The following is a 23,168-nucleotide window of genomic DNA, read 5'->3' on the forward strand; positions in this document are numbered from 1 at the left end:
TGTTTGGATCTCTCAGTGCCCAGCTGTGATGCCCTCTATAGCAGTGTCTGGTTCTCTCAGTGCCCAGCTATGATGCCCTCTATGCCAGTGTCCGGTTCTCTCGGTGCCCAGCTGTGATGCCCTCTATGCCAGCGTCCAGTTGTCTCAGTACCCAGCTGTGATGCCCTATGCCAGTTTCCGGTTCTCAGTGCCCAGGTGTGTTGCCCTATATGCCAGCGTACGGTTCTGTCAGTGTCCAGCTGTGATGCCCTCTATGCCAGTTTCCAGTTCTCTCAGTGCCCAGCTGTGATACCCTCTATGCCAGTTTCCAGTTCTCTCAGTGCCCAGCTGTGATACCCTCTATGCCAGTTTACAGTTCTCTCAGTGCCCAGCTATGATGCCCTCTAAGCCAGCATCCAGTTGTCTCAGTGCCCAACTGTGTTGCCATCTATGCCAGTGTCCAGTTCTCAGTGCCCAGCTGTGATGCCCTCTATGCCGATGTCCGGTTGTCAGTGCCCAGGTATGTTGCCCTATATGCCAGTATCTGGTTCTCTCAGTGCCCAACTGTGATGTCCTCTATGCCAGCAACCAGTTCTTTCAGTGTCCAGCTGTGATGCCCTATATGCCAGCGTCCAGTTGTCTCAGTGCCTAGCTGTGATGCCCTCTATGCCAGTATCTGGTTCTCAGTGCCCAGCTGTGATGCCCGCTATGCCAGCGTCCGGTTTTTAGTGCAAAGCTGTGATGCCCTCTATGCTAGTGTCTGGTTCTCTCAGTGCCCAGCTGTGATGCCATCTCTGCCAGCATCCGGTTCTCTCAGTGCCCAGCTATGATGCCCTCTATGCCAGTGTCCGGTTCTCTCAGTGCCCAGCTGTGATGCCCTCTATGCCAGTGTCCGGTTCTCTCAGTGCCCAGCTATGATGCCCTCTATGCCAGTGTCCGGTTCTCTCAGTGCCCAGCTATGATGCCCTCTATGTCAGTGTCCGGTTCTCTCAGTGCCCAGCTGTGATGCCCTCTATGTCAGTGTCCGGTTCTCTCAGTGCCCAGCTGTGATGCCCATTATGCCAGTGTCCGGTTCTCTCAGTGCCCAGCTATGATGCCCTCTATGCCAGTGTACGGTTCTCTCAATGCCCAGCTGTGATGCCCTCTATGCCAGTGTCCGGTTCTCTCAATGCCCAGCTGTGATGCCCTCTATGCCAGTGTCTGGTTCTCTCAATGCCCAGCTGTGATGCCCTCTATGCCAGTGTCTGGTTCTCTCAATGCCCAGCTGTGATGCCCTCTATGCCAGTGTCCGGTTCTCTCAGTGCCCAGCTGTGATGCCCTCTATGCCAGTATCCGGATCTCTCAGGGCCCAGATGTGATGCCCTCTATGCCAGTGTCCGGTTCACACAGTGCCCAGATGTGATGCCCTCTATGCCAGTGTCTGGTTCTCTCAATGCCCAGCTGTGATGCCCTCTATGCCAGTGTCCGGTTCTCTCAATGCCCAGCTGTGATGCCCTCTATGCCAGTGTCTGGTTCTCTCAATGCCCAGCTGTGATGCCCTCTATGCCAGTGTCCGGTTCTCTCAGTGCCCAGCTGTGATGCCCTCTATGCCAGTGTCCGGTTCTCTCAGTGCCCAGCTGTGATGCCCTCTATGCCAGTGTCTGGTTCTCTCAATGCCCAGCTGTGATGCCCTCTATGCCAGTGTCTGGTTCACACAGTGCCCAGATGCGATGCTCTTTATTCCATTGTCCATTTATGATATTTTGCCTTTAATGGCGTCCTGCAGATGATCTGGCATTATGTATTTGGTGGTGATGTTAGGTTGAGATTTGATCCACTGCCAATCAGTGACAAAATCCAGATGTGACTTCCTGATTTACCAGTGTCCAGTGCTCTCAGTGCCAGGGTCCAGCTAAAATGTAAGGTTCTGAATGCCAGTGACTTACAGGGTACATTATGCCATGCATGCCAATATCCATTTTTTATTTCTGTGCCAAGGCCCAGCTGAAAGGAGATTCTCTGAATTCTGAATGTCTAGTTTTCAGCTAATGCTGTAAATGTCATTATCCATCTCTCTCAGTGCCAATGTCCAGATTGAATTTGATGCCCAAAATCTCAGAATCCATCTGGGAAGTGAGGCCCAAAATGCCAGGGTCCATGCGTAAAAGGATGTGTATATATCAGGGTCCAGTAGGCAAACGATGTGATGAAATCCATGGTCTGGTCCTGTCAGTGCCAGTGTCCTCCTCCAGCTGTGATGTGATGACCAGAGTCCAGTGTCTAGATCGCTCAGTGCCAGCCTTCAGGTCTGTGGGTGCCGGCGCCCAGAGGAGATGTGATGCGGTGCCCGCCTGGCATGTGATCCCCGCAGTGCCGGTACCGGTTCCGCTGAGCCCGGCTCCTCTGTCGGACGCTGCCCTCCTCTCGCTCCTTTCTGACAGCTTCTACAGGAAACTCGATCCCTTTGGAACGTTGCGCGGCTCTACCTTTGTCAGCAGCCAATCACCGCGCAGAAAAGTGTCCCCGCCCCCTCCAAGGGGGTAGCCGCCAGCCAATCAGAAGTTTTGCAGTCAGTAAACCTCCCTCTCAATCACAGCCAAGCTCAAAAAGCGAGAAAAGCCGACTAAACCCGTTTGTGCAGCGCCCGGGCTCCCGTCCCCAGCGACAGATCTGTCCCAACTAGAAAGTCCAGTTCCACCGACACTGGCGACAGCATGACACAAGACTACGACAAGTAAGTGATCCGGGGCCGAGCGTGCCATGCGCTGTGCCAGCTGTCCGGTGCTCCCACATCCCGGAGCGGAGATGCCACTGCCGCCGCCTCCCCGGACAGGTGCACCTGCCGCATCCTCCGGGACACTGACAGCGCCGGCCGCATCCTCCGGGACACTGACAGCGCCGGCCGCTGCCGCCCCACAGGTGCATCCGGAGTAATGGAGCTGCACCATCTGCGGTCACCCCAGCACAGGTCTGCGGGATGGCTGAGGATTGGGGGGAAGGCTGAGGATTGGGGGGAAGGCTGAGGAAGAATGAGGATTGGGGGGAAGGCTGAGGATTGGGGGGAAGGCTGAGGATTTGGGGGGAAAGGCTGAGGATTTGGGGGGGAAGGCTGAGGATTTGGGGGGAAAGGCTGAGGATTTGGGGGGGAAGGCTGAGGATTTGGGGGGGAAGGCTGAGGATTTGGGGGGGAAGGCTGAGGATTTGGGGGGGAAGGCTGAGGATTTGGGGGGGAAGGCTGAGGATTTGGGGGGGAAGGCTGAGGATTTGGGGGGGAAGGCTGAGGATTTGGGGGGAAGGCTGAGGATTTGGGGGGAAGGCTGAGGACTGCGAGGAGGAATGAGGATTTGGGGGATGGCTGAGGACTGCGAGGAGGAATGAGGATTGGGGGGATGGCTGAGGATTTGGGGGATGGCTGAGGACTGCGAGGAGGAATGAGGATTGGGGGGATGGCTGAGGATTGGGGGGATGGCTGAGGATTGGGGGGATGGCTGAGGATTGGGGGGATGGCTGAGGACTGCGAGGAGGAATGAGGATTGGGGGGATGGCTGAGGATTTGGGGGATGGCTGAGGACTGCGAGGAGGAATGAGGATTGGGGGGATGGCTGAGGATTTGGGGGATGGCTGAGGACTGCGAGGAGGAATGAGGATTGGGGGGATGGCTGAGGATTTGGGGGATGGCTGAGGACTGCGAGGAGGAATGAGGATTGGGGGGATGGCTGAGGATTTGGGGGATGGCTGAGGACTGCGAGGAGGAATGAGGATTTGGGGGATGGCTGAGGATTTGGGGGATGGCTGAGGACTGCGAGGAGGAATGAGGATTGGGGGGGATGGCTGAGGATTGGGGGGATGGCTGAGGATTGGGGGGATGGCTGAGGGTCTGCGGAGTTTGCGGGGGATGGCTGAGGGTCTGCAGGTAGGAATGAGGATTGGGGGGGATGGCTGAGGATTGGGGGGATGGCTGAGGGTCTGCGGAGTTTGCGGGGGATGGCTGAGGGTCTGCAGGGAGGAATGAGGATTGGGGGGGATGGCCGAGGGGGGGGGGGTAGGGGGCTAAGGACTGCGGAGTTTGGGGGGATGGCTGAGGGTTGGGGGGGGGCTGAGGGCTGCTGGATCAGCCGATGGAGTATGATCAGTGGAGGCTCAGTCCTTATCATCCAAATAATCTGTAATATGTGAAAGATATATTTTATAATTCTGACTTTGTTTCTATTCCCATTTGTGTAATCAGCTTTATACATCTATATGCCCCTAGATTCCTATAATAGATATATTGCATATAGGACACCGAACATACGTCCCTATAGATCTATAATGGGTGTAATAAGCTTTATAGACCTAAATTCCTATAATAGATATATTGTATATAGGACGCCGAACATGCGTCCCTATAGATGTATAATGGGTCATTATCTCCCAGGTCTGTACAGATTATGTAGAATGTCTCTCTTCTATAGGTCCGATACTGATATTTTCGGGTATATCTCGTATCTGTACTAATACCTATAATATAAGATCATAGTTCTAATCCGTTTCACATCTTTTTTTTTTCTTCTTTTTTTTAACCATTTCTGCCCATCTCCTTAGTCCATTTTGTGCCCTCTTCTGTCTCCTTAGTCCATTTTGTGCCTTCCTCTGCCCATCTCCTTAGTCCATTTTGTGCCTTCCTCTGCCCATCTCCTTAGTCCATTTTGTGCCTTCCTCTGCCCATCTCCTTAGTCCATTTTGTGCCCTCTTCTGTCTCCTTAGTCCATTTTGTGCCTTCCTCTGCCCATCTCCTTAGTCCATTTTGTGCCTTCCTCTGCCCATCTCCTTAGTCCATTTTGTGCCTTCCTCTGCCCATCTCCTTAGTCCATTTTGTGCCTTCCTCTGCCCATCTCCTTAGTCCATTTTGTGCCCTCCTCTGCCCAGCTCCTTAGTGCATTTTGTGCCCATGTCATATAACTGGCACCTGTAGTAAAGGAAAGATCACTAGTACAGAAGTCAAACAGGTGAATTCCCTATAAAAGGAAACTCCTTTACAACCACAATGTGCATTCTGACAAGGCTTTCTTCTTTACCAGCGTCCGAGGAACAGTAAAATCTCATAAAACCTTTCTGCGCTCATATGGAGGCCTGACAGTGACAAGCTCCCAGCTCTGTTGTGATTCTTTTGTGTCTGTTTATTGACATAAAGTGCACGTTACATTTGTGATGTTTCACCATCCCATAGCGCCCATCCAGGGTGGCACATTTGTGGTTGGCATGACATGGGTCGCACGGGTGTGAATCTCAGCAGGATCCCCTTCCCCTTGTGAAAGTATCTTCAAGGTTGATAAAGTTGGATGAAACCTGAGCCCTGCAAGGCGTTGGTCATAGAAGAATAATAGTAAAACAATTAGTGTCTGCCATCAGCTCTTAGTCCCCCAAATCCGTAGAAACTGATCCAAACAAAGACTTCGAGGGCGGCGATTGTTTTTGGTGTTTTTCCTTATAATTTCCTTGTAAGATCCTCCTTCAGGTCAGTTGTTTGCTCTGCTTTCTAGTCAAGGATCTAATGGCGAAGAGGTGGTTCCCAGGTCTCCTAAAACCCAAAGCTTCCATAAAATTGTGTGAAAATAGTCCTAAAGCTGCTCCCCTCCACTTATACCCATGAGTCACAGCTGAGGACTTATACTGGGCAGGTTGTTCCCAAAATGAGAAATGACGTCTCCTGGTGATGGCTGTAAAATGTCATGGCAATGGGAAGTATAGCAGCTCAGGACAAGAAATAGGGTGTCATCTTCAAGACAAAACTACATTCTAGTTACAGAAATTTTCTATGTATGTGTGTGTATATTTATATTTTTTTTTTATTACAAGTGCGTTGAAATACGGTACAAACGTGTGTATTTCTATCTGTGCATAAAATAAAATATATATATATATATATATATATATATATATATATATATATATATATATATATATATATATATATATATATATATTATTACACTTTCACAGAAGGTAATAGGGCATTATAGATTTTCTTTTTAGGAGTATGGTAACAAAAATAAACGAAGATGAGAATAGAAAGATATATACGGTATATATAATCTTTTTATTCCCATTTTGTTTTATTTTTACCATATTCCTAAAAAAGAAAATTTATAATGCCCTATTACCTTCGGTGAAAGTGTATTTGATATATAATAGATTATTAAATATATATGTAAAAGTGTGTATTATGGTGTGTGTAATATATATTTTAAAATTACTAATTTTTTTTTTTTTTTTTTTTTTCTGGGGTTTCACACGTTGTTTCCCATGAAGGTCTGTTCATAAGCGTTTTTGATCTGGATAAGTAATGATAGATAAATGCTACTTGATTTTATATAGCAATTTGATTAATTTATTCTTCAGGATTAGTAGTAGGTTACTATTGCTACTATATGCATGTGTGTAATTTTAAAGATTAGAGAAAAATCTTGTGTTTATTCTTCCTATGGACATGAGGGGCGCTGTTTGGGAAATAACACAGAAACTTGATTTTTTTTTTTTTTATTTTTTTAAAAGAAACCTGTAATGGCGCAGTGTAATCCTGCGCTGTATACGCAGCACTGACAGCTCACAGTTTAACGACACAATGTTTTTTGTCGGTGCAGCCTCTTGTTTTATGACTTATTTCATAAGCCTTACTGCAAATGTGTGTGGGAAAGGACGTCCTGGCAGCCGGCGCTCTCCGAGTGATCATTCCGGCTTGGTGTACAGCTTTTTAAAACAGCAGATTACCTCCGAGGCATTTTTGCGTTTCAACTGAATGCTGAGATGGGAGGGTGCACAAGACAAAAACACCTGTTGTGGGTTTTGTTGTGTTTTTTTTTTCCTCTTCAATACCTTCAGGAGGATCCTGTGTACAAATGAAAAACAGAATCCTGCAGATCTGTATCTGTCTATCACTGAAACAACACAAAAAACTCTCAAAAAATAGTACACTGGGTGCAAAGCCTTCCAAAACCGCTTAATCCGGGACAAATGAATAGATGAAAGAAAGAAGGCAGGATTCCAAAAGTAACGAAGTGTGGACTTTATTAGCCCATGTGGCAACGTTTCGGTTGTTAACAAACCTTTTACCAAAAAAAAGAAAGGTTGGTTAACAGCTGAAATGTTGCCACATGGGCTAATAAAGTCCACACTTTATTTTTGTTTTGTTACAATAGATGGCAGCACTCCAAAAGTATCTCTACCCTCTGTGTCTCCTTAAGGCTGCTTTACACGCTGCGACATCGCTAGCAATGTTGCTCGTGAAAGCACCCGCCCCCCGTCGTTTGTGCTTCACAGGTAAATCGCTGCCAGTGGCGCACAATATCGCTAGTAGCCGTCACACATGCTTACCTTCCTAGCGACGTCGCTGTGGGCGGCGAACAGCCTCTTTTTAAGGGGGAGGTTCGGCCGGCGTCACAGCGACGTCACACAGCGGGCCACCAATAGAAGCGGAGGGGCGGAGACCAGCCGCATTAACGACACGCCCACCTCGTTGCCAGAGGACGCAGGTATGTTCGTCGTTCCCGGCGTGTCACACGTAGCGATGTGTGCTGCCTCAGGAACGACGAACAACCTGCGTCCTGCACCAGCAACGATATTTGGGAAATGAATGGTGTGTCAACAATCAATGATTAGGTGAGTATTTTTGATCGTTAACAGTCGCTCATAGGTGTCACATGCAATGACGTCGCTAACAAGGCCGGATGTGCGTCACGAATTCCGTGCCCCCAGCGATATCTCGTTAGCGATGTCGTTGCGTGTAAAGCGGCCTTTACTTTCTCATCTCAGACATTGAGGTCTCAATCAGACATGTTTTTCACATAAAAAAAATGAAATAAATAAATCTTTATTTTTATATAGCGCTAACATATTCCGCAGCGCTTTACATACATCAGGAACACTGTCCCCATTGGAGCTCACAATCTAGAGTCCCTATCTGTATGTCTTTGGAGTGTGGGAGGAAACCGGAGTACCCGGAGGAAACCCACGGGTTTCACTGATAACACGTACTCATTATTTATTTCACTTGCATATATTGTACCATCGTATTCCACAGCACTACATAGCCATTATCAGTAGTGATGAGCGGGCACTATCATGCTCAGGTACTCTGTACTGGTAAAGAGCAGTTAATGCTCGGATCAGAGCCTGTTGTCTACCAAGTATAATTGAAGTCAACGGAGAACTTGAGCATTTTTCTGTAAGATTTCTCAGAAAAACACACAAGTTCCCCATTGACTTCCATTATAGTCTGTACATGACTCATGCCCATCCGAGCTGGTTACAAGTACCAAGCACCCGTGTATGGTAGGTGCCCGCTTATTGCTAATCATCATAATCATTACCATCATCATCACTGTCCTCATTGCAGCTCACACAATCCCCTATTATTATGTCTATGGAGTGAGGGAGGAAATCTGAGGAAACACCCACAAACAACTCTAGACCATACAAACTGCTTGTAGAACTTATACTTGGTGGGATTTATACCCAGGACCCCAGAGATGCAAATCAACAGTGTTGACCCCTGAGCCACAATGCTACCGCTATTAAAATCTATAGCGCTGTTCACATGTCCGTGTGTCCAAAAAAAAAATAAATCACGAAGCTTTGTCTGTTTTTGATAAGGGTTGCAGATAAAAACTGCCCATACAAGTCTATAGGCCTAAGAAAGTTCCAGACAGCACACGGATGGCATCTATGTGCACTGTCTGCCATTTAACATTGTAATGTATGAGACATTACCTTTTGTAATTTAGTCTTACATGAAAATAACGGATGATAAAAAAACTGATGAATGGACCAAACACTGATGAAACACTGAAGACCCTCAGATGTCCATTACGCCCGTTTCACACATACGGCATTTCACTGGATTGCCGGATCCGTCACACTCCAGTACAGTGTAATACAGTACAATGGCATCGCGGCAACCTCCAGTCACATGCTGTCATGTGACCGGAGCTTTCCGCGACGCCATTGTACAGTATAAACACTGTACTGGAGAGTGTGACGGATCCGGCAATCCGGCGAAATGCCTTATGTGTGAAACGGGCGTAATGGGCATCTGAATGAGACATATAATCAATTCAAAGACCAGGAAAAAGTCAGGATAATCAGTAATATTGACCTCATCCTGTCAAGACATCCGATCTAAAATAACCTAAAAATTAAGAATATAATATATAGTGTGTGTGTGTGTGTGTGTGTGTGTGTGTGTGTGTGTGTCTCACATGGACCAATAAAGCTGTTTTCTCTGCAGTGTATGGAGTGCTGCCTCCCATTTGTACATATGTATATAACTTTTAAGCAGTAGTGACTGTGTAACCCTAATCTGTGGATGTCCTCACCGGTTGTGTAGGATTCATGGATTTCTCCTTTGTAATGCTGATCTCCATACAGTAGACCATGTGAATCGCTGCCTCTATTGTAAGGCGAAATATTAAGTTTTCACTGGAAATACTTAATTCCATCAGCATTGCCCAGGGTCATATCTCCAAACCCAGAATCCTCACAGCATGGCATATTTAGACGGGGATCACTTTACTTCACGTGTAAGGTGAACCACTAGCTCTTAGCAGGTATTCAATCTGCGCTGTATTGTATTATTGCTATTATAGTCTTAGGGCTTGAATGCAGCATCTAGTGCAGGTCCCAGGACTGGTGCGGGCACGGGGTGTGCTCCTGCGGAATAGGGGGTTTAGGAAGATAACCTGGCAGATTTTCCCGTTACACGTGAAGTAATAACACTATTACCCACAATTTTATGCAATGTTGAAATCTTCTTTTAAGAGGAATGATGGCATTGTCTAACTTGACTTTACTAATTAAGGATAATGGGGTAAAGACTGATACTATCCTCCCATCCAAGTAAGCAGGGAAAGTATCTGAGTAGTAATGAGTGAGCACTACCATGCTTGGTACTCATAACTAGTGAGGAGCGAGCACTACCATGCTCAGGTGCTCAGTACTCGTAACTAGTGATGAGCAAGCACTACCATGCTCGGATGCTCGGTACTCATAACTAGTGATGAGCGGGCACTACCATGCTCGGATGCTCGGTACTCATAACTAGTGATGAGCGGGCACTACCATGTCGGGTGCTCAGTACTCGTAACTAGTGATGAGCAAGCACTACCATGCTCAGGTGCTCAGTACTCGTAACTAGTGATGAGCGGGCACTACCATGCTCGGGTGCTTGGTACTCGTAACTAGTGATGAGCGAGCACTACCATGCTCAGGTGCTCTGTACTGGTAACTAATCATGAGCGGGCATTATCATGCTCAGGTGCTCAGTACTCGTAACTAGTGATGAGCGAGCACTACCATGCTCAGGTGCTCAGTACTCGTAACTAGTGATGAGTGGGCACTACCATGCTCAGGTGCTCAGTACTCGTAACTAGTGATGAGCGGGCACTACCATGCTCGGGTGCTCAGTAATCGTAACTAGTGATGAGCGGGCACTACCGTGCTTGGGTGTTCGGTACTAGTAACTAGTGATGAGCGGGCACTACCATGCTCGGGTGCTCAGTACTCGTAACTAGTGATGAGCGGGCACTACCGTGCTTGGGTGTTCGGCACTAGTAACTAGTGATGAGCAGGCACTACCATGCTCGGGTGCTCTGTACTCGTAACTAGTGATGAGTGAGCACTAGCATGCTCAGGTGCTCAGTACTCGTAACTAGTGATGAGTGGGCACTACCATGCTCGGGTGCTCAGTACTCGTAACTAGTGATGAGCGGGCACTACCATGCTCGGGTGCTCTGTACTTGTAACTAGTGATGAGCGGGCACTACCATGCTCGGGTGCTCTGTACTGGTAACTAATCATGAGCGGGCATTATCATGCTCAGGTGCTCAGTACTCGTAACTAGTGATGAGCGAGCACTACCATGCTCAGGTGCTCAGTACTCGTAACTAGTGATGAGTGGGCACTACCATGCTCAGGTGCTCAGTACTCGTAACTAGTGATGAGCGGGCACTACCATGCTCGGGTGCTCAGTAATCGTAACTAGTGATGAGCGGGCACTACCATGCTCAGGTGCTCAGTACTCGTAACTAGTGATGAGCGGGCACTACCATGCTCGGGTGCTCAGTAATCGTAACTAGTGATGAGCGGGCACTACCGTGCTTGGGTGTTCGGCACTAGTAACTAGTGATGAGCAGGCACTACCATGCTCGGGTGCTCTGTACTCGTAACTAGTGATGAGTGAGCACTACCATGCTCAGGTGCTCAGTACTCGTAACTAGTGATGAGTGGGCACTACCATGCTCGGGTGCTCAGTACTCGTAACTAGTGATGAGCGGGCACTACCATGCTCGGGTGCTCTGTACTTGTAACTAGTGATGAGCGGGCACTACCATGCTCGGGTGCTCTGTACTCGTAACTAGTGATGAGCGAACACTACCATGCTCGGGTGCTCGGTACTCGTAACTAGTGATGAGCAGGCACTACCATGCTCGGGTGCTCTGTACTCGTAACTAGTAATGAGTGAGCACTACCATGCTCAGGTGCTCAGTACTCGTAACTAGTGATGAGTGGGCACTACCATGCTCGGGTGCTCAGTACTCGTAACTAGTGATGAGCGGGCACTACCATGCTCGGGTGCTCAGTACTCGTAACTAGTGATGAGCGGGCACTACCATGCTCGGGTGCTCGGTACTCGTAACTAGTGATGAGTGAGCACTCCCATGCTCGAATTTTGAGCACTCGCTAAGAGCAGTTGGATACTCGGATGGGCGCAGCTCGAGTATAATGGAAGTGAATGGAGGACTTGTATATTTCCGGAGGATTTCCCAGAAAAATGCTCGAGTGCTCAAAGTGCAGGGTACTGTGGTTCTTTTTTTTCTTCAAGAAGAAGCTTGTAATGGCTTTGAAATGCGGTGAATGAAAACCACTATCTCCAGCGGTGTGTCCTGGATCTTCCCCTGAAAAGTCTTCAGCAGCAGTGCGGAGTGAACACGTCTTCTGTCCTTTTCCTGCACTGTCCTGTGCACTGTATCTGCAGCAGCTGCTCCATTATTAGGCCTATATCTTGTTGTGTCACACACCTTGAACAGGTGACCTTTTCTCTTTTATTCCATTTATACCAGCTAAGACACTATTTTGTGCTTTTGCTCTTTATTGTTTTTTGATTCGTAGCAAATTTGGCACTGCAAATCCACCCCCAAATTGAAATGAGTCAATGCGGCGTACACATTGGAAATAATCTGATTGCGATCTGTTCTGTGTGCATCGAACTTTATAGTCGGCAATGCTTGTATCTGTAGTGCGAGGCTGGTTTAAGATGGCTGATACGTGGATCCAGTATCAATGGAGAGCCAAGTTTGGCTTTGGTAGAAGCCCAGGTTTTGTGGCCGTAACGTCAACAACAGGAGATGTCACCAGTTGCGCGAAAATGTTGGGCGTCATTTCTTGGGGGATCTCAACTTGATCCGTTTTTTTTTAAAAATTAAACCTTGAAAGTCTATGGAAAGTGTGTGTGTGTGTGTGTGTGTGTCTATATATATATATATATATATATATATATATATATATATATATATATATATATATATATATATATATATATATATATATATTACAAATTTTATTCCATTTTTAATTTTTTTTTTTTTCCTTCTATCTAGGTATAATTCCTGTTTTTTGTTTTTATTTTGTTTTCATCTTTTTTTGCTTGTTTCAAATGGATGATGATTGGACTTGTGATTTAGGCCTTCGACATGGCTTCACCCTAACGGCTATTGGTCTTGTGAATATTCCAGTGACTCCTTTTCTATAAACCGCTGTTGTACAGTTGCTTTCCTCGGCTCCAGTTAATGTTTTGCTGTGACCTGTGGATAGCCATTCCTGGGACTGGTGACCAGTGAGGATTGCATGTTAATGTCCCTATCATGGTTCCGCATCTTTCAGCTGGCTGCATTTTATTGCTCTTTTTGATGTGCAAATGACCTAAACCTCAAATGAACAGTAAACTGTGGCAAACAGAGGAACATTACTAAAGTGAATTTCCAATAAAAGCTTCGTCCATGGCCCTGTATACCCATTCTGTGAGGACAATCTGTACACTCGGCACAATGGCCACTATAGACAATCCCCAGTTAAAATGCTTTGGAATATCTTCTACGAGCTCCTGGTGACTCTATACATCTGCATTGAATCCCTGCCTGGACTTGAAAGTGTCAGATAACTGGGACGAAACTTTTTATGCTGCTTTGTGGCTCATTGTTATTAAGCCTTTGTTGGACCAACCCAAAACAGTCACCATTCTTTACAAACAAGTCGCGAGCTTCTTAATGAATGCATCAGTGGTGGCCGCAGACGTTACCGGCCCTACGAGGAGACCTCCTCCTTTTGTAATGAACAGAAGATCTGAGTTTCACCTGTCATTGTGTGTGGGGTTTTTTTTCCTGTTTTTATACGCATAATGAATCCTCATTTGGGAGATGTTATGTATAGGAACGCGGTCAGTAAACAGGATGGGTGTGTATGTGGTGTTGTTTTTGTTTGTGTTTTTTTTTTTTTTTTTTTTTTCTCTCTAATGTAGGTGGCAAAGTGATCACAATGCTATTGTCCATGATTCTGAAATCTTTCTAATTAGAGCAAAAGTGGCCCTTTGTTCCTTTTGTAATCCTATCTCAAATTCTAGTTCATGTAGACGGATAACATCATGACCTTGTATGTAGACGGGGGATGGGTTGGTGATCCTTTCAAGAACCCTGTCCATATTCCTTGATTATGGGCAAGACAGTGGCTCAGTCGGGAGCCCTGTGCCGGTGGCTCAGTCGGGAGCCCTGTGCCGGTGGCTCAGTCGGGAGCCCTGTGCCGGTGGCTCAGTCGGGAGCCCTGTGCCGGTGGCTCAGTCGGGAGCCCTGTGCCGGTGGCTCAGTCGGGAGCCCTGTGCCGGTGGCTGTCGGGAGCCCTGTGCCGGTGGCTCAGTCGGGAGCCCTGTGCCGGTGGCTCAGTCGGGAGCCCTGTGCCGGTGGCTCAGTCGGGAGCCCTGTGCCGGTGGCTCAGTCGGGAGCCCTGTGCCGGTGGCTCAGTCGGGAGCCCTGTGCCGGTGGCTCAGTCGGGAGCCCTGTGCCGGTGGCAGCATTGGGGTCCTAGGTTCAAATCCCACAAAGGACAACATCTGCAAGGAGTGTGTATGTTCTCCCCCTGTTTTTGTGGGTTTCCTCCGGGTTCTCAGGTTTCCTCCCATACTCCAAAGACATACAGATAGGGAATGTAAATTGTGATCCCCATTGGGGAAAGTGATGATGATGTCTGTAAAGCGGTATAGACTATGATGGCGCTATAAATGCAGTATATGAAATTTTGCTGACGTTCTGACCTTGAGTATGTTATTCTCTGATTTATTAGTTGGTTATCGTCAATTGATGGTTTTGCCGGCTTGATTTGATCAGAGGAGTTTTTATTCTTTCTCTACAGCTTATTTCAGAACATGTCAGTCTCTTTTTAGAACTTCACACGTGTAAAATGCTGATCGCATGCAGCACAGTTTTTGTACTTCATCACAGCTATTAACGGTATGGTCCCTGTCCTTCCAGTAAACGGCCCGTGTTGGTGCTCCAGAATGACTCCATGTATCAGCAGAGAGGTGGCTACAACAGCAGCGAGGATGAGGCCTGGAAAACGTTCCTGCAGAATCCCCTGACTGCAGCCACCAAAGCCATGATGAGCCTCAATGGAGACGAAGACAGCGCTGCCGCACTTGGTCTCCTCTATGACTACTACAAGGTACTGATATTGTTACACTTGATCCTCTCTGGATATCCCCATGACTAAATTTGGCACATCTATGTATATTATGTAGTCAATTTATGTGTGGAGCAAAAGATTAATCTACCACTTCTACATTACGTCATAGCACCATTTCACCGCCTTTATTATAGGCCATCAAGGTTTAATGGACACGTTGTAATGTTTGCAGCCCTAATGGCTACAGCTACGCTACTTATCTCATGGTGGCCATACACGCTCAGTAGCTGTAGGGTTTACTTCTCTGCCGCATATACATGCATGTATTCTCAATGAGGAAAGGGTCTTCCAGATGCCTCTGGAGGCTTTTTTTTTTCTCCGTTAAGAGCTCGGGCATGCTAAAATTCAACACAAGAAGCTCTTCTTTAGCAGGAGGATCAGGACATCCCCCATGGACATTTGTGTGACCTTCAATTGCTTTGAGATTGGCGGCTAAGGCAGATATTCATCTAATGTGTATGATCTAACAGTTGTTCTGTCTTGAGGAGTGCACCCCTCCGTAGCATCCAAGCTTCTTCCATGCCAGGGGAATGGTGCACTACTGAAGACTGACTGTTCGGACCAGCTGCATGGTGAAGCCGTGAGCCTGAACTGTCCTCTTTCAGGAGCCTCTGCAGCATCAGAGGGTGCTGGAGCTGGCAGAATCTGGTCAGCTGTGACCGCGCTTCGGAATGCTCAGCACTTCAACTCATGCGCAGGCATTCAGAAGCGGCATTCACCAGTGCGGTCACAGTGAACACAGGTACATGCGGCCCCGCTCATGACGCTGAATTGAATAGCTTGTTAGTACGCCCCTGTAGGTGTGGTTAGCATGCTAAGAGGCCGGCTAATCGGGGAATATAATGCCCTTGGGACTAGTCCCTGCGCTCATTAGACCTAGTAACATTAATGATGTGGTTGGCTTTCTGCTAAGGTCCATGTCTGTCTTACAGGTTCCCAGAGACAGGAGGCATTCCTCAACCAAACAAGATCATGAACATACGGAGATAGAACATAATAAAAGGTTGGTTATGTACAGAAACTGGCCATGCTTTTACATTGTTGCTTTTCATTCCACTTGGCCATGTTGTTCTCTAGGTGTTTTCCTTCTGGCATGGAAATGTTGAACGAACTTCTGATAAATCATAATCATGGGTATAAGTTTTGCGGGGTTGGTGCCAACCAGGGCTCTGATCATCTTTATCTGGTGGACCCTACACATCCATACTTCACGTGTACATTCCTTTCCCTGTCGTTTCCCAGGTGTAGCCATTTGCCGCTATGGAACTTCAAGTCATAAAATTTTATATATTTTTCTTCTCTTTTCAGGAATGGTCTGCCTCAAGTGAACGAATCCCCCTTGATTTGCAATGGTGAAAATAGAGTGCAAGTTTTGAAGACCAGCGTGCCGTTCAATATCTTACTTCCCGTGACCAATCACCTGGACAAAAGGGGTCACCTGGCTGCCCCAGACACCACTGCCACAGTCTCTATCACATCGATGCCAACTCATGCCATCAAAACAGAAATCCACAGCCATGGATTCACTGTGGGCATGCCACCAAATGCATACCATTCTGAGGCTGTGGAACGCATTGTGTCTTTTGATCGTAACCTTCCTTCCGACCACTACAGCTCCAGCAGCCAAGCACCCAACTCTCAGAGGAGGACCCCCGACTCCACATTCTCAGAGACCTTCAAAGAAGATGTTCAGGAGGTAAAGGGAGTTTAATAACCAATGAGGTGTTTCACTTAAATCCTCTAAACATATGCATTATTAAAGGGGTAATCCAGCCAGAAACATTTCACGTATCGCTCTGCTTGACTTTTATTGGTCGCATTCTTTACCGGCATTCCATTCATATTACTCCCTGCCATGGCCAACTCTTTGAGAAGTGGAATCCCCGATTTTGGCAAATGGTAGAACGACAGGCCCACACAATCTAGTATCAATTTAGATGTGTATTTCAACCAGAAACATCAACGGAAAGGTGATAAACCTTTCCGTTGATGTTTCTGGTTGAAATACACATCTAAATTTGTCTTCTACTGTACCATTTAAATGAGATGTTGCCCAATCGTAAAAAGGGCGATGTTTATGTGCTTTTATCTTATTCATCCTTCTGTTTTTGTTTTTTCTTTTTTATATTTTAAATTCAAATTAAATAAAATGGCGAAACTCTTAGCGCTGCCGGTAGAAGACAATATTCTTTATTGGACTTTTCATGCAATGCGTTTCGAGGACATAATGTCCTTCATCAGGCATAATATTTCTTCATTCACATCCTTTTTCTATTTTAGGTATTCTTTACCTCCGATCTTAACTTGCGGATGGGCAGCGTGAGCTCTGATGACTATGTCTTTGATCCCGTTTCTGGGTGAGTTTGATATAAAGAAAATGTAAACTTTCTGTATGGGTCAAAAAAGAAAAACCTGATCCAATTGAAACTCATCTTGACTTTAACTCTTCCAAGTTCCCTTTTGGTCTCTATTACCTGGATCCTGTTAATGCCCCGCACATAACTGCTCTGCCAATCGGTGTCCACAGCGCTTAGTCACTGATTCGTCTCGTTGGTCATTCCCTATGAGTTGAGAAGGACCAAAAGCGGTGACCAGTGTAGTCTCGGGAGATGAGATATCCGTGATGTGAGCACTTTCTTCTTTTGTTTCCTTACACTTTTTTTTTTTTTTTTATCTTTTAATACAGGAATAATTTTGAATATACACTTGAAGCCTCTAAGTCTCTCCGACCAAAGCCAGGAGACAGCACTATGACCTATCTGAACAAGGGTCAATTTTATCCAATCACATTGAAGGAAATTGGTAGTAACAAAGGGATCCATCATCCGATTAGCAAAGTCCGGGTACGTTTTACTTGGCTGGAATTTGAGGGCAAAGAAGAATGATATACCAATATCTTACATGACTGCTTACATTATTAAAGGCAATCTGTCAGCAGATTTTTGCTATGTAATCTGAAGACCGCATGATGCAGGTATTGAAAAATAGATTTCAGCAATGTCTCTCTTATCAAGGTCCATGCCAGTGTTAATTGTATTGGCTCCATGGGACCATCATTGCTGGACTTGGTCAGATAGAGGTCAGCTATTCTGACACGCCCCTTGCTGTGATTAGCAGCTCACTGTCTACAGACATTGTACATACAGAGCCTATTGTAGGCGGGGGAGGCTCTCTCAGCTCTGCTGCTTTGCTAAATCTAAAAACTCTTATTCAGAACTGCTGCACCCAGTTATCTAAGTGATACATCATTGGATTCAGGGACTCTACTCCGACATCATGCTGCTGTCAGATGAGGTTGCAAAAGCCTGCTGACAGATTCCCTTTAATCTGTAATCTGTATATGTAGAGTCAAATCTGACTGAATATATTGAATTTCTGCTGGACAACATAGCAATCTCCTTAGCACTCTTCCAAATAAATGTGCAATACATTTAAGCTTTTAAACCTTTGATAAATACATGATGTTTGTGCAAAAAGGCTCCGCATGGGATGTTTATGTATTTCAATAGGGCGAGGGAAAGAAGATGCTGCTAATCGCATCTTACTGCATCTTATATTTTGTTATTGGAAAAGATAGGGTATTTTGAACAGCTATAATGAGGAAATCCCAAATAAAACAGTAGGAAAACCAGAACATTATACCTACATGGCACACTCTAAAGACAGAGAAAACAGGAGAACAAGACAAGAGTATGGTGCAAAATATATATAATATAAATATATATTATTTTAATACAAAAAGGACTGGCACAATATAGAGTCGGCAACACAAATCACTAGGCGTGTGTATAACAACAATTGTAGCATTTATAAAGCATGAGGTTAAAATTGCGATATAAACAGTAATAGCTGCAGATCGCAGCACAGTCAGAGCATAAAAGTACTACGAACAAGTAAACCGTAAAAATTAAATAAATAGTACAGTGTCATAAATTCAAAGAAGTAGTACTACAAATACCAGAGTATACACATCAAAAAGTATTGGTATTGTAGACCCAGAATGCACGTAACCCTAGCAGCAAGGAAAGTCAAAGACTGTGGGCAGCGTAAGCCATAACATTTGAGTAAGCATACCCATAGTCATAACACAGCCAGGTGATGAGCAGCAGAGCGGTCCCCCTGGAGCGAGGACCCTGACGTACGTTTCACGATCTTAGGAAGTTTGGATCATTTCATCAGGGGGAAGAAGGTGGCGAACTTTTTGAACAGTTGCAACTTGTGGGACTGTATCCTCTAAGATACAATTGGTGAGCGGTACTTGGATTATAATAAAGTGGATTTACTTTTAAAAAACAAACAAAAAAACATTCTTGTCTATGGCCTTTGCCAGGTATTGTATCGTTCATCCCTATTTAGGTGAAGCAGTGTATGTGTGAAATCTGGGGGTTCCATAGCAAAGGACTAAATTGGGGGTTCCCCGTTGCTATTAAAAAAAAAAAAAACTGATCAAGTTCCCATAATTGCATTGCGGTGCCTCATTGTAGGTGATGGAGGGCTCTTGCACTATGATTTAACTGCTTAGATGCCACGTTCATGTCATACAAATCCCCCTGACTTCTGCCATACGTATACACTGGATGTCAGGATGACTGGACTGGACTGGGCTGTTTGGCAACGTCCACCTTCGTCCACCAACTCACAGGCCACATAGCAGTTACCTGCTGCTACAAATTCTGTTCTAATCATAATATCAGTACGATTAGGTATATTCTGATGACCCGTCTGTATCTCCTCCTCTTACAGAGTGTCATTATGGTTGTGTTTGCTGATGATAAAAGCCGAGAAGACCAGCTCCGCCACTGGAAATATTGGCATTCTAGACAGCACACTGCTAAACAGAGATGCATCGATATAGGTGAGATACGTTACCTATTGACATATATATTCTTCTATTCATTACTAACTTTTCTCTAGATTTTAATCTGACCTATTTGTTTTTTTTGCAGCCGACTACAAAGAAAGCTTCAACACAATCAGCAACATCGAGGAGATCGCCTACAACGCCATCTCCTTCACCTGGGACCTGAATGATGAAGGCAAGGTACGTGTCAAGCTTTAATTTTTATATTGCTACATTTGTACCATAATTAAAAGGGTGTGTTGTGTTTATAATCGTCCCACGCTTTAATTACCTGCTGCGTTACGCCTTCATCGATGTAATCTGATTTATTATGGTAGCTACCTGATTCCAGGATGTATATTAACCTGCGAGGGTATGACAGATGGGTTTTCCTGTTGCTGACCGCAGGCTTACAGTTCAGGAAGCTGGCCCGGAGTGTGCGTCTGGCCCGGAGTGTGCGTCTGGCCCGGAGTGTGCGTCTGGCCCGGAGTGTGCGTCTGGCCCGGAGTGTGCGTCTGGCCCGGAGTGTGCGTCTGGCCCGGAGTGTGCGTCTGGCCCGGAGTGTGCGTCTGGCCCGGAGTGTGCGTCTGGCCCGGAGTGTGCGTCTGGCCCGGAGTGTGCGGCTGGCCCGGAGTGTGCGGCTGGCCCGGAGTGTGTGAATGTGCTGCCCAACATGGTGGCACTTAAGAACATATATTCTACATTGAACAAAAATCTAAACACATTTTTTTTTTTTGTTTTGTTTTTGGTCCCATTTTTTTTCATGAGCTGAATTCAAAGATCTAAGACTTTTTTTTTTTTTTCTCTCCTATGTGCACAAAAGGCCTTTTTTGCTCAAATATTGTTCACAAATTTGTCTAAATCTGTCTTAGTGAGCACTTCTCCTTTGCTAAGATGATCCATCCACCTCACAGGTGTGCCACATCAAGATGCTGATTACAGTATGAGTATTGCACAGGTACGCCTTTAGGACTTTCAAATGGAGTTGTCCCAGATTAAAGAGAAAAAAAGAGAAATGCTTTTTTTTTATTTTTGTTTTTACTGTTTTCTGAGAAACCGCTCCACTTTTGTCCATGGGTGGAGTCGGGTATTGCACCAGTCAGATGTCTGTCCCCACCACTACTTTAAGTGGCTAGTGCGCTAGATATCCTTCATACAGTAATGAAGAGCGCAGAAGTCAAAATGAGTTAATTGGCTACTGCGCTCTACAAAGGCAGTGGCTGAAACAACAAAGGTCCTCAGTAAGATGAAGTGAGCTTTGTCCTATCATTCACTACCTCTGCGCCGCTTTATTGCACTCCAGCTTCATCCACCTGGATGTGGCGCTGTAATCAGAAATTAATAGTACTAAAATAAATTATATATATTTATTATATGTAGCGCCACTGAGGCTCTGGTCGCTACAGGGTACTGCAACTGAGTTAAGGAGCAGAAAAAACATGAAGGTCCAGCACATCTAAGGTAAAGTTTGTTTTTTGTTTTTTTTGTTTTTTTTTTCCATTATTAATCCTTGTTAAAAATTTGGACAAGGGACACGTTTCGGAATATGCTTCCTTATTCACAGTCCTACTGTAGGACCAATAACTGAAGAGTAACTCCGGCACACTAGTGATTTCCCATAAGAACCAAAAGAGGACACAGTGATTTGATGTCAAAATCCTTTTCTTTTATTTTGTTGGTGCTAAACGTGAAAAAAAGTGCTGTACAATTGTCCGCCAGGTAACGACGTTTCGGCTAACAAGCCTTCATCAGATCGGACAGACTTGACCTAAACAGGATTTGGAGGCAGGTGAGTATATAGGATACCTGTAATCATACAGAACTCGCCGTATGGAATCCTGTTTAGGTCAAGTCTGTTCGACCTGATGAAGGCTTGTTAGCCGAAACGTCGTTACCTGGCGGACAATTGTACAGCACTTTTTTTCACGTTTTGCACCAACAAAATAAAAGAAAAGGATTTTGACATCAAATCACTGTGTCCTCTTTTGGTACTTATGGGAAATCACTAGTGTGCCGGAGTTACTCTTCAGTTATTGTTTTTTTTCTCCTGAGCACCTACGAGAGGTGATGCGAGGTCTTTTTCTTTCACTACTGTAGGACCAAACCGGGCAACGGCCACCCAGTGAACTGTCTCCATACATATACGGCCCGAGACAGAGCACCCCATAGCCCTGGGCGGCATATATAATAATAATATATGTGTGTGTAAAAAAAAAAAAAAAAATTATATTTTTTTTAATTTTCATCCTGATGATCCCACACTCAGTACACCTGTCAGACTTGTGAGATTTCAGGTCTTCTTCTCCACCTAATGGAAAGTTTCTCTGGAGACCTCTTTCAGAGTTGTTTGTTTTTCTCTTTTTCACATGGAATTTGCCTGTTTGTGGTGTGATACAGTATATACAGTATATTATTCCATGCCGGCTATGTACACATGAGCTCCACATCCATGCACTCTATTGGAATGGAGCTTCCGCGGCCGGAGCATGACAATGGCCTTACATACATCGGCTGCTGCAGTAAAAGGAGACTGTTGTGTGTAGGTTTCTTCTATTTTTCCTCTCCTTTCTTTCTTTTTCTTTCTTATTGCCCGCACGCAGATGACTATTGTTGGCGTTCGCTGATGTGAAGGGCCCGGCAGGTTACTTGTAAGAAGCCAAAGAGGTGAATGCCTGGGAGAGTTCATAAACAAACACTGCGAGGATTGTTGAACTTTCTTTCCCATCAGTTTACCAAATACAAAGGAGGGGGGAGAGAAACGTTTGTCATAGACAGGTAGTTTAACCCCTTCCTGCAGTCCTTGTGAAGCGCACATGCTTTAGGGAAGTTGATGTCACGGATAGGGCATCCTAGTGGGGTTCAGCGCTCTCTTCTCCGTTGGCCATTAGACCATGTTTACGCATCGCGGAAAATTTCAGATGCAGATTTGGCCAAAAATCCACAGACAGAATTCACATGGATTATTTGTGGGTTTCACCGTACTCCATTGCAGAGGATTGAATATGAAGTCTGCACAAGAATGAGCTCGGTGCAGACTGGAGATCCGCAACAGAACTGCATTTTTATATGGATTATTTTTTTTCCAGAAAGTGTGAGTGGGATTTTGACGACCATCATTTACTTGTATCACTGCGGAGTCACGAATGTGAGAACTTTCTTTCACAGTTCTGACCGGGTTCTCATTCAGTTGTCGAAGACTCTTGAGCCTAGTCTCGAATATTGATTACAATATTTTATTTTTGTTTGTTTATTGTTTGTAATTCTCATTCGTCCTCACCAGTTATAGTGTATTTCTATACCACATCATCCTGACTATATAACGTAAGATGTAAGTGACATTGCAACAGCGACCTCTTCCATCCATCTGTTCCTACTAAAATGTCCCCCATGTCAGGACCCCCCTGAGCAGTAACTCCACACTACCACACTAAGTGTAATCATATGGAACCAGTGCTTTGAATACAATCACCTACTAGAGTCAAGTACACTGTGTGCAGAATTATTAGGCAAGTTGTATTTTAGAGGATTTTTTTTTATTATTGATCAACAACTATGTTCTCAATCAACCCAAAAGACTCATAAATATCAAAGCTTAATATTTTTGGAA

At 45.5% G+C, this 23,168-nt stretch overlaps 1 protein-coding gene across 3 annotated transcripts in view; it reads left to right on the plus strand.

Moving 5' to 3' along the window:
• The first annotated feature begins 2,577 nt into the window (after positions 1-2,577).
• The window catches only part of GRHL1 (grainyhead like transcription factor 1), a 56,358-nt gene continuing 35,767 nt past the window's right edge, over positions 2,578-23,168 (plus strand). For 2 of the 3 annotated variants that reach the window (XM_075341103.1, XM_075341105.1), the window contains exons 1-8: positions 2,709-2,926; positions 14,511-14,700; positions 15,654-15,724; positions 16,030-16,417; positions 17,002-17,078; positions 17,408-17,564; positions 19,465-19,576; positions 19,668-19,762. In XM_075341103.1, coding sequence (XP_075197218.1) covers positions 2,892-2,926; positions 14,511-14,700; positions 15,654-15,724; positions 16,030-16,417; positions 17,002-17,078; positions 17,408-17,564; positions 19,465-19,576; positions 19,668-19,762 — 1,125 coding nt within the window. In that variant the 5' untranslated portion in view covers positions 2,709-2,891. The other variant, XM_075341104.1, reaches the window with a different exon arrangement.

Source organism: Anomaloglossus baeobatrachus, chromosome 3 (assembly GCF_048569485.1).
Source record: "Anomaloglossus baeobatrachus isolate aAnoBae1 chromosome 3, aAnoBae1.hap1, whole genome shotgun sequence".
NCBI lineage: Eukaryota > Metazoa > Chordata > Amphibia > Anura > Aromobatidae > Anomaloglossus > Anomaloglossus baeobatrachus.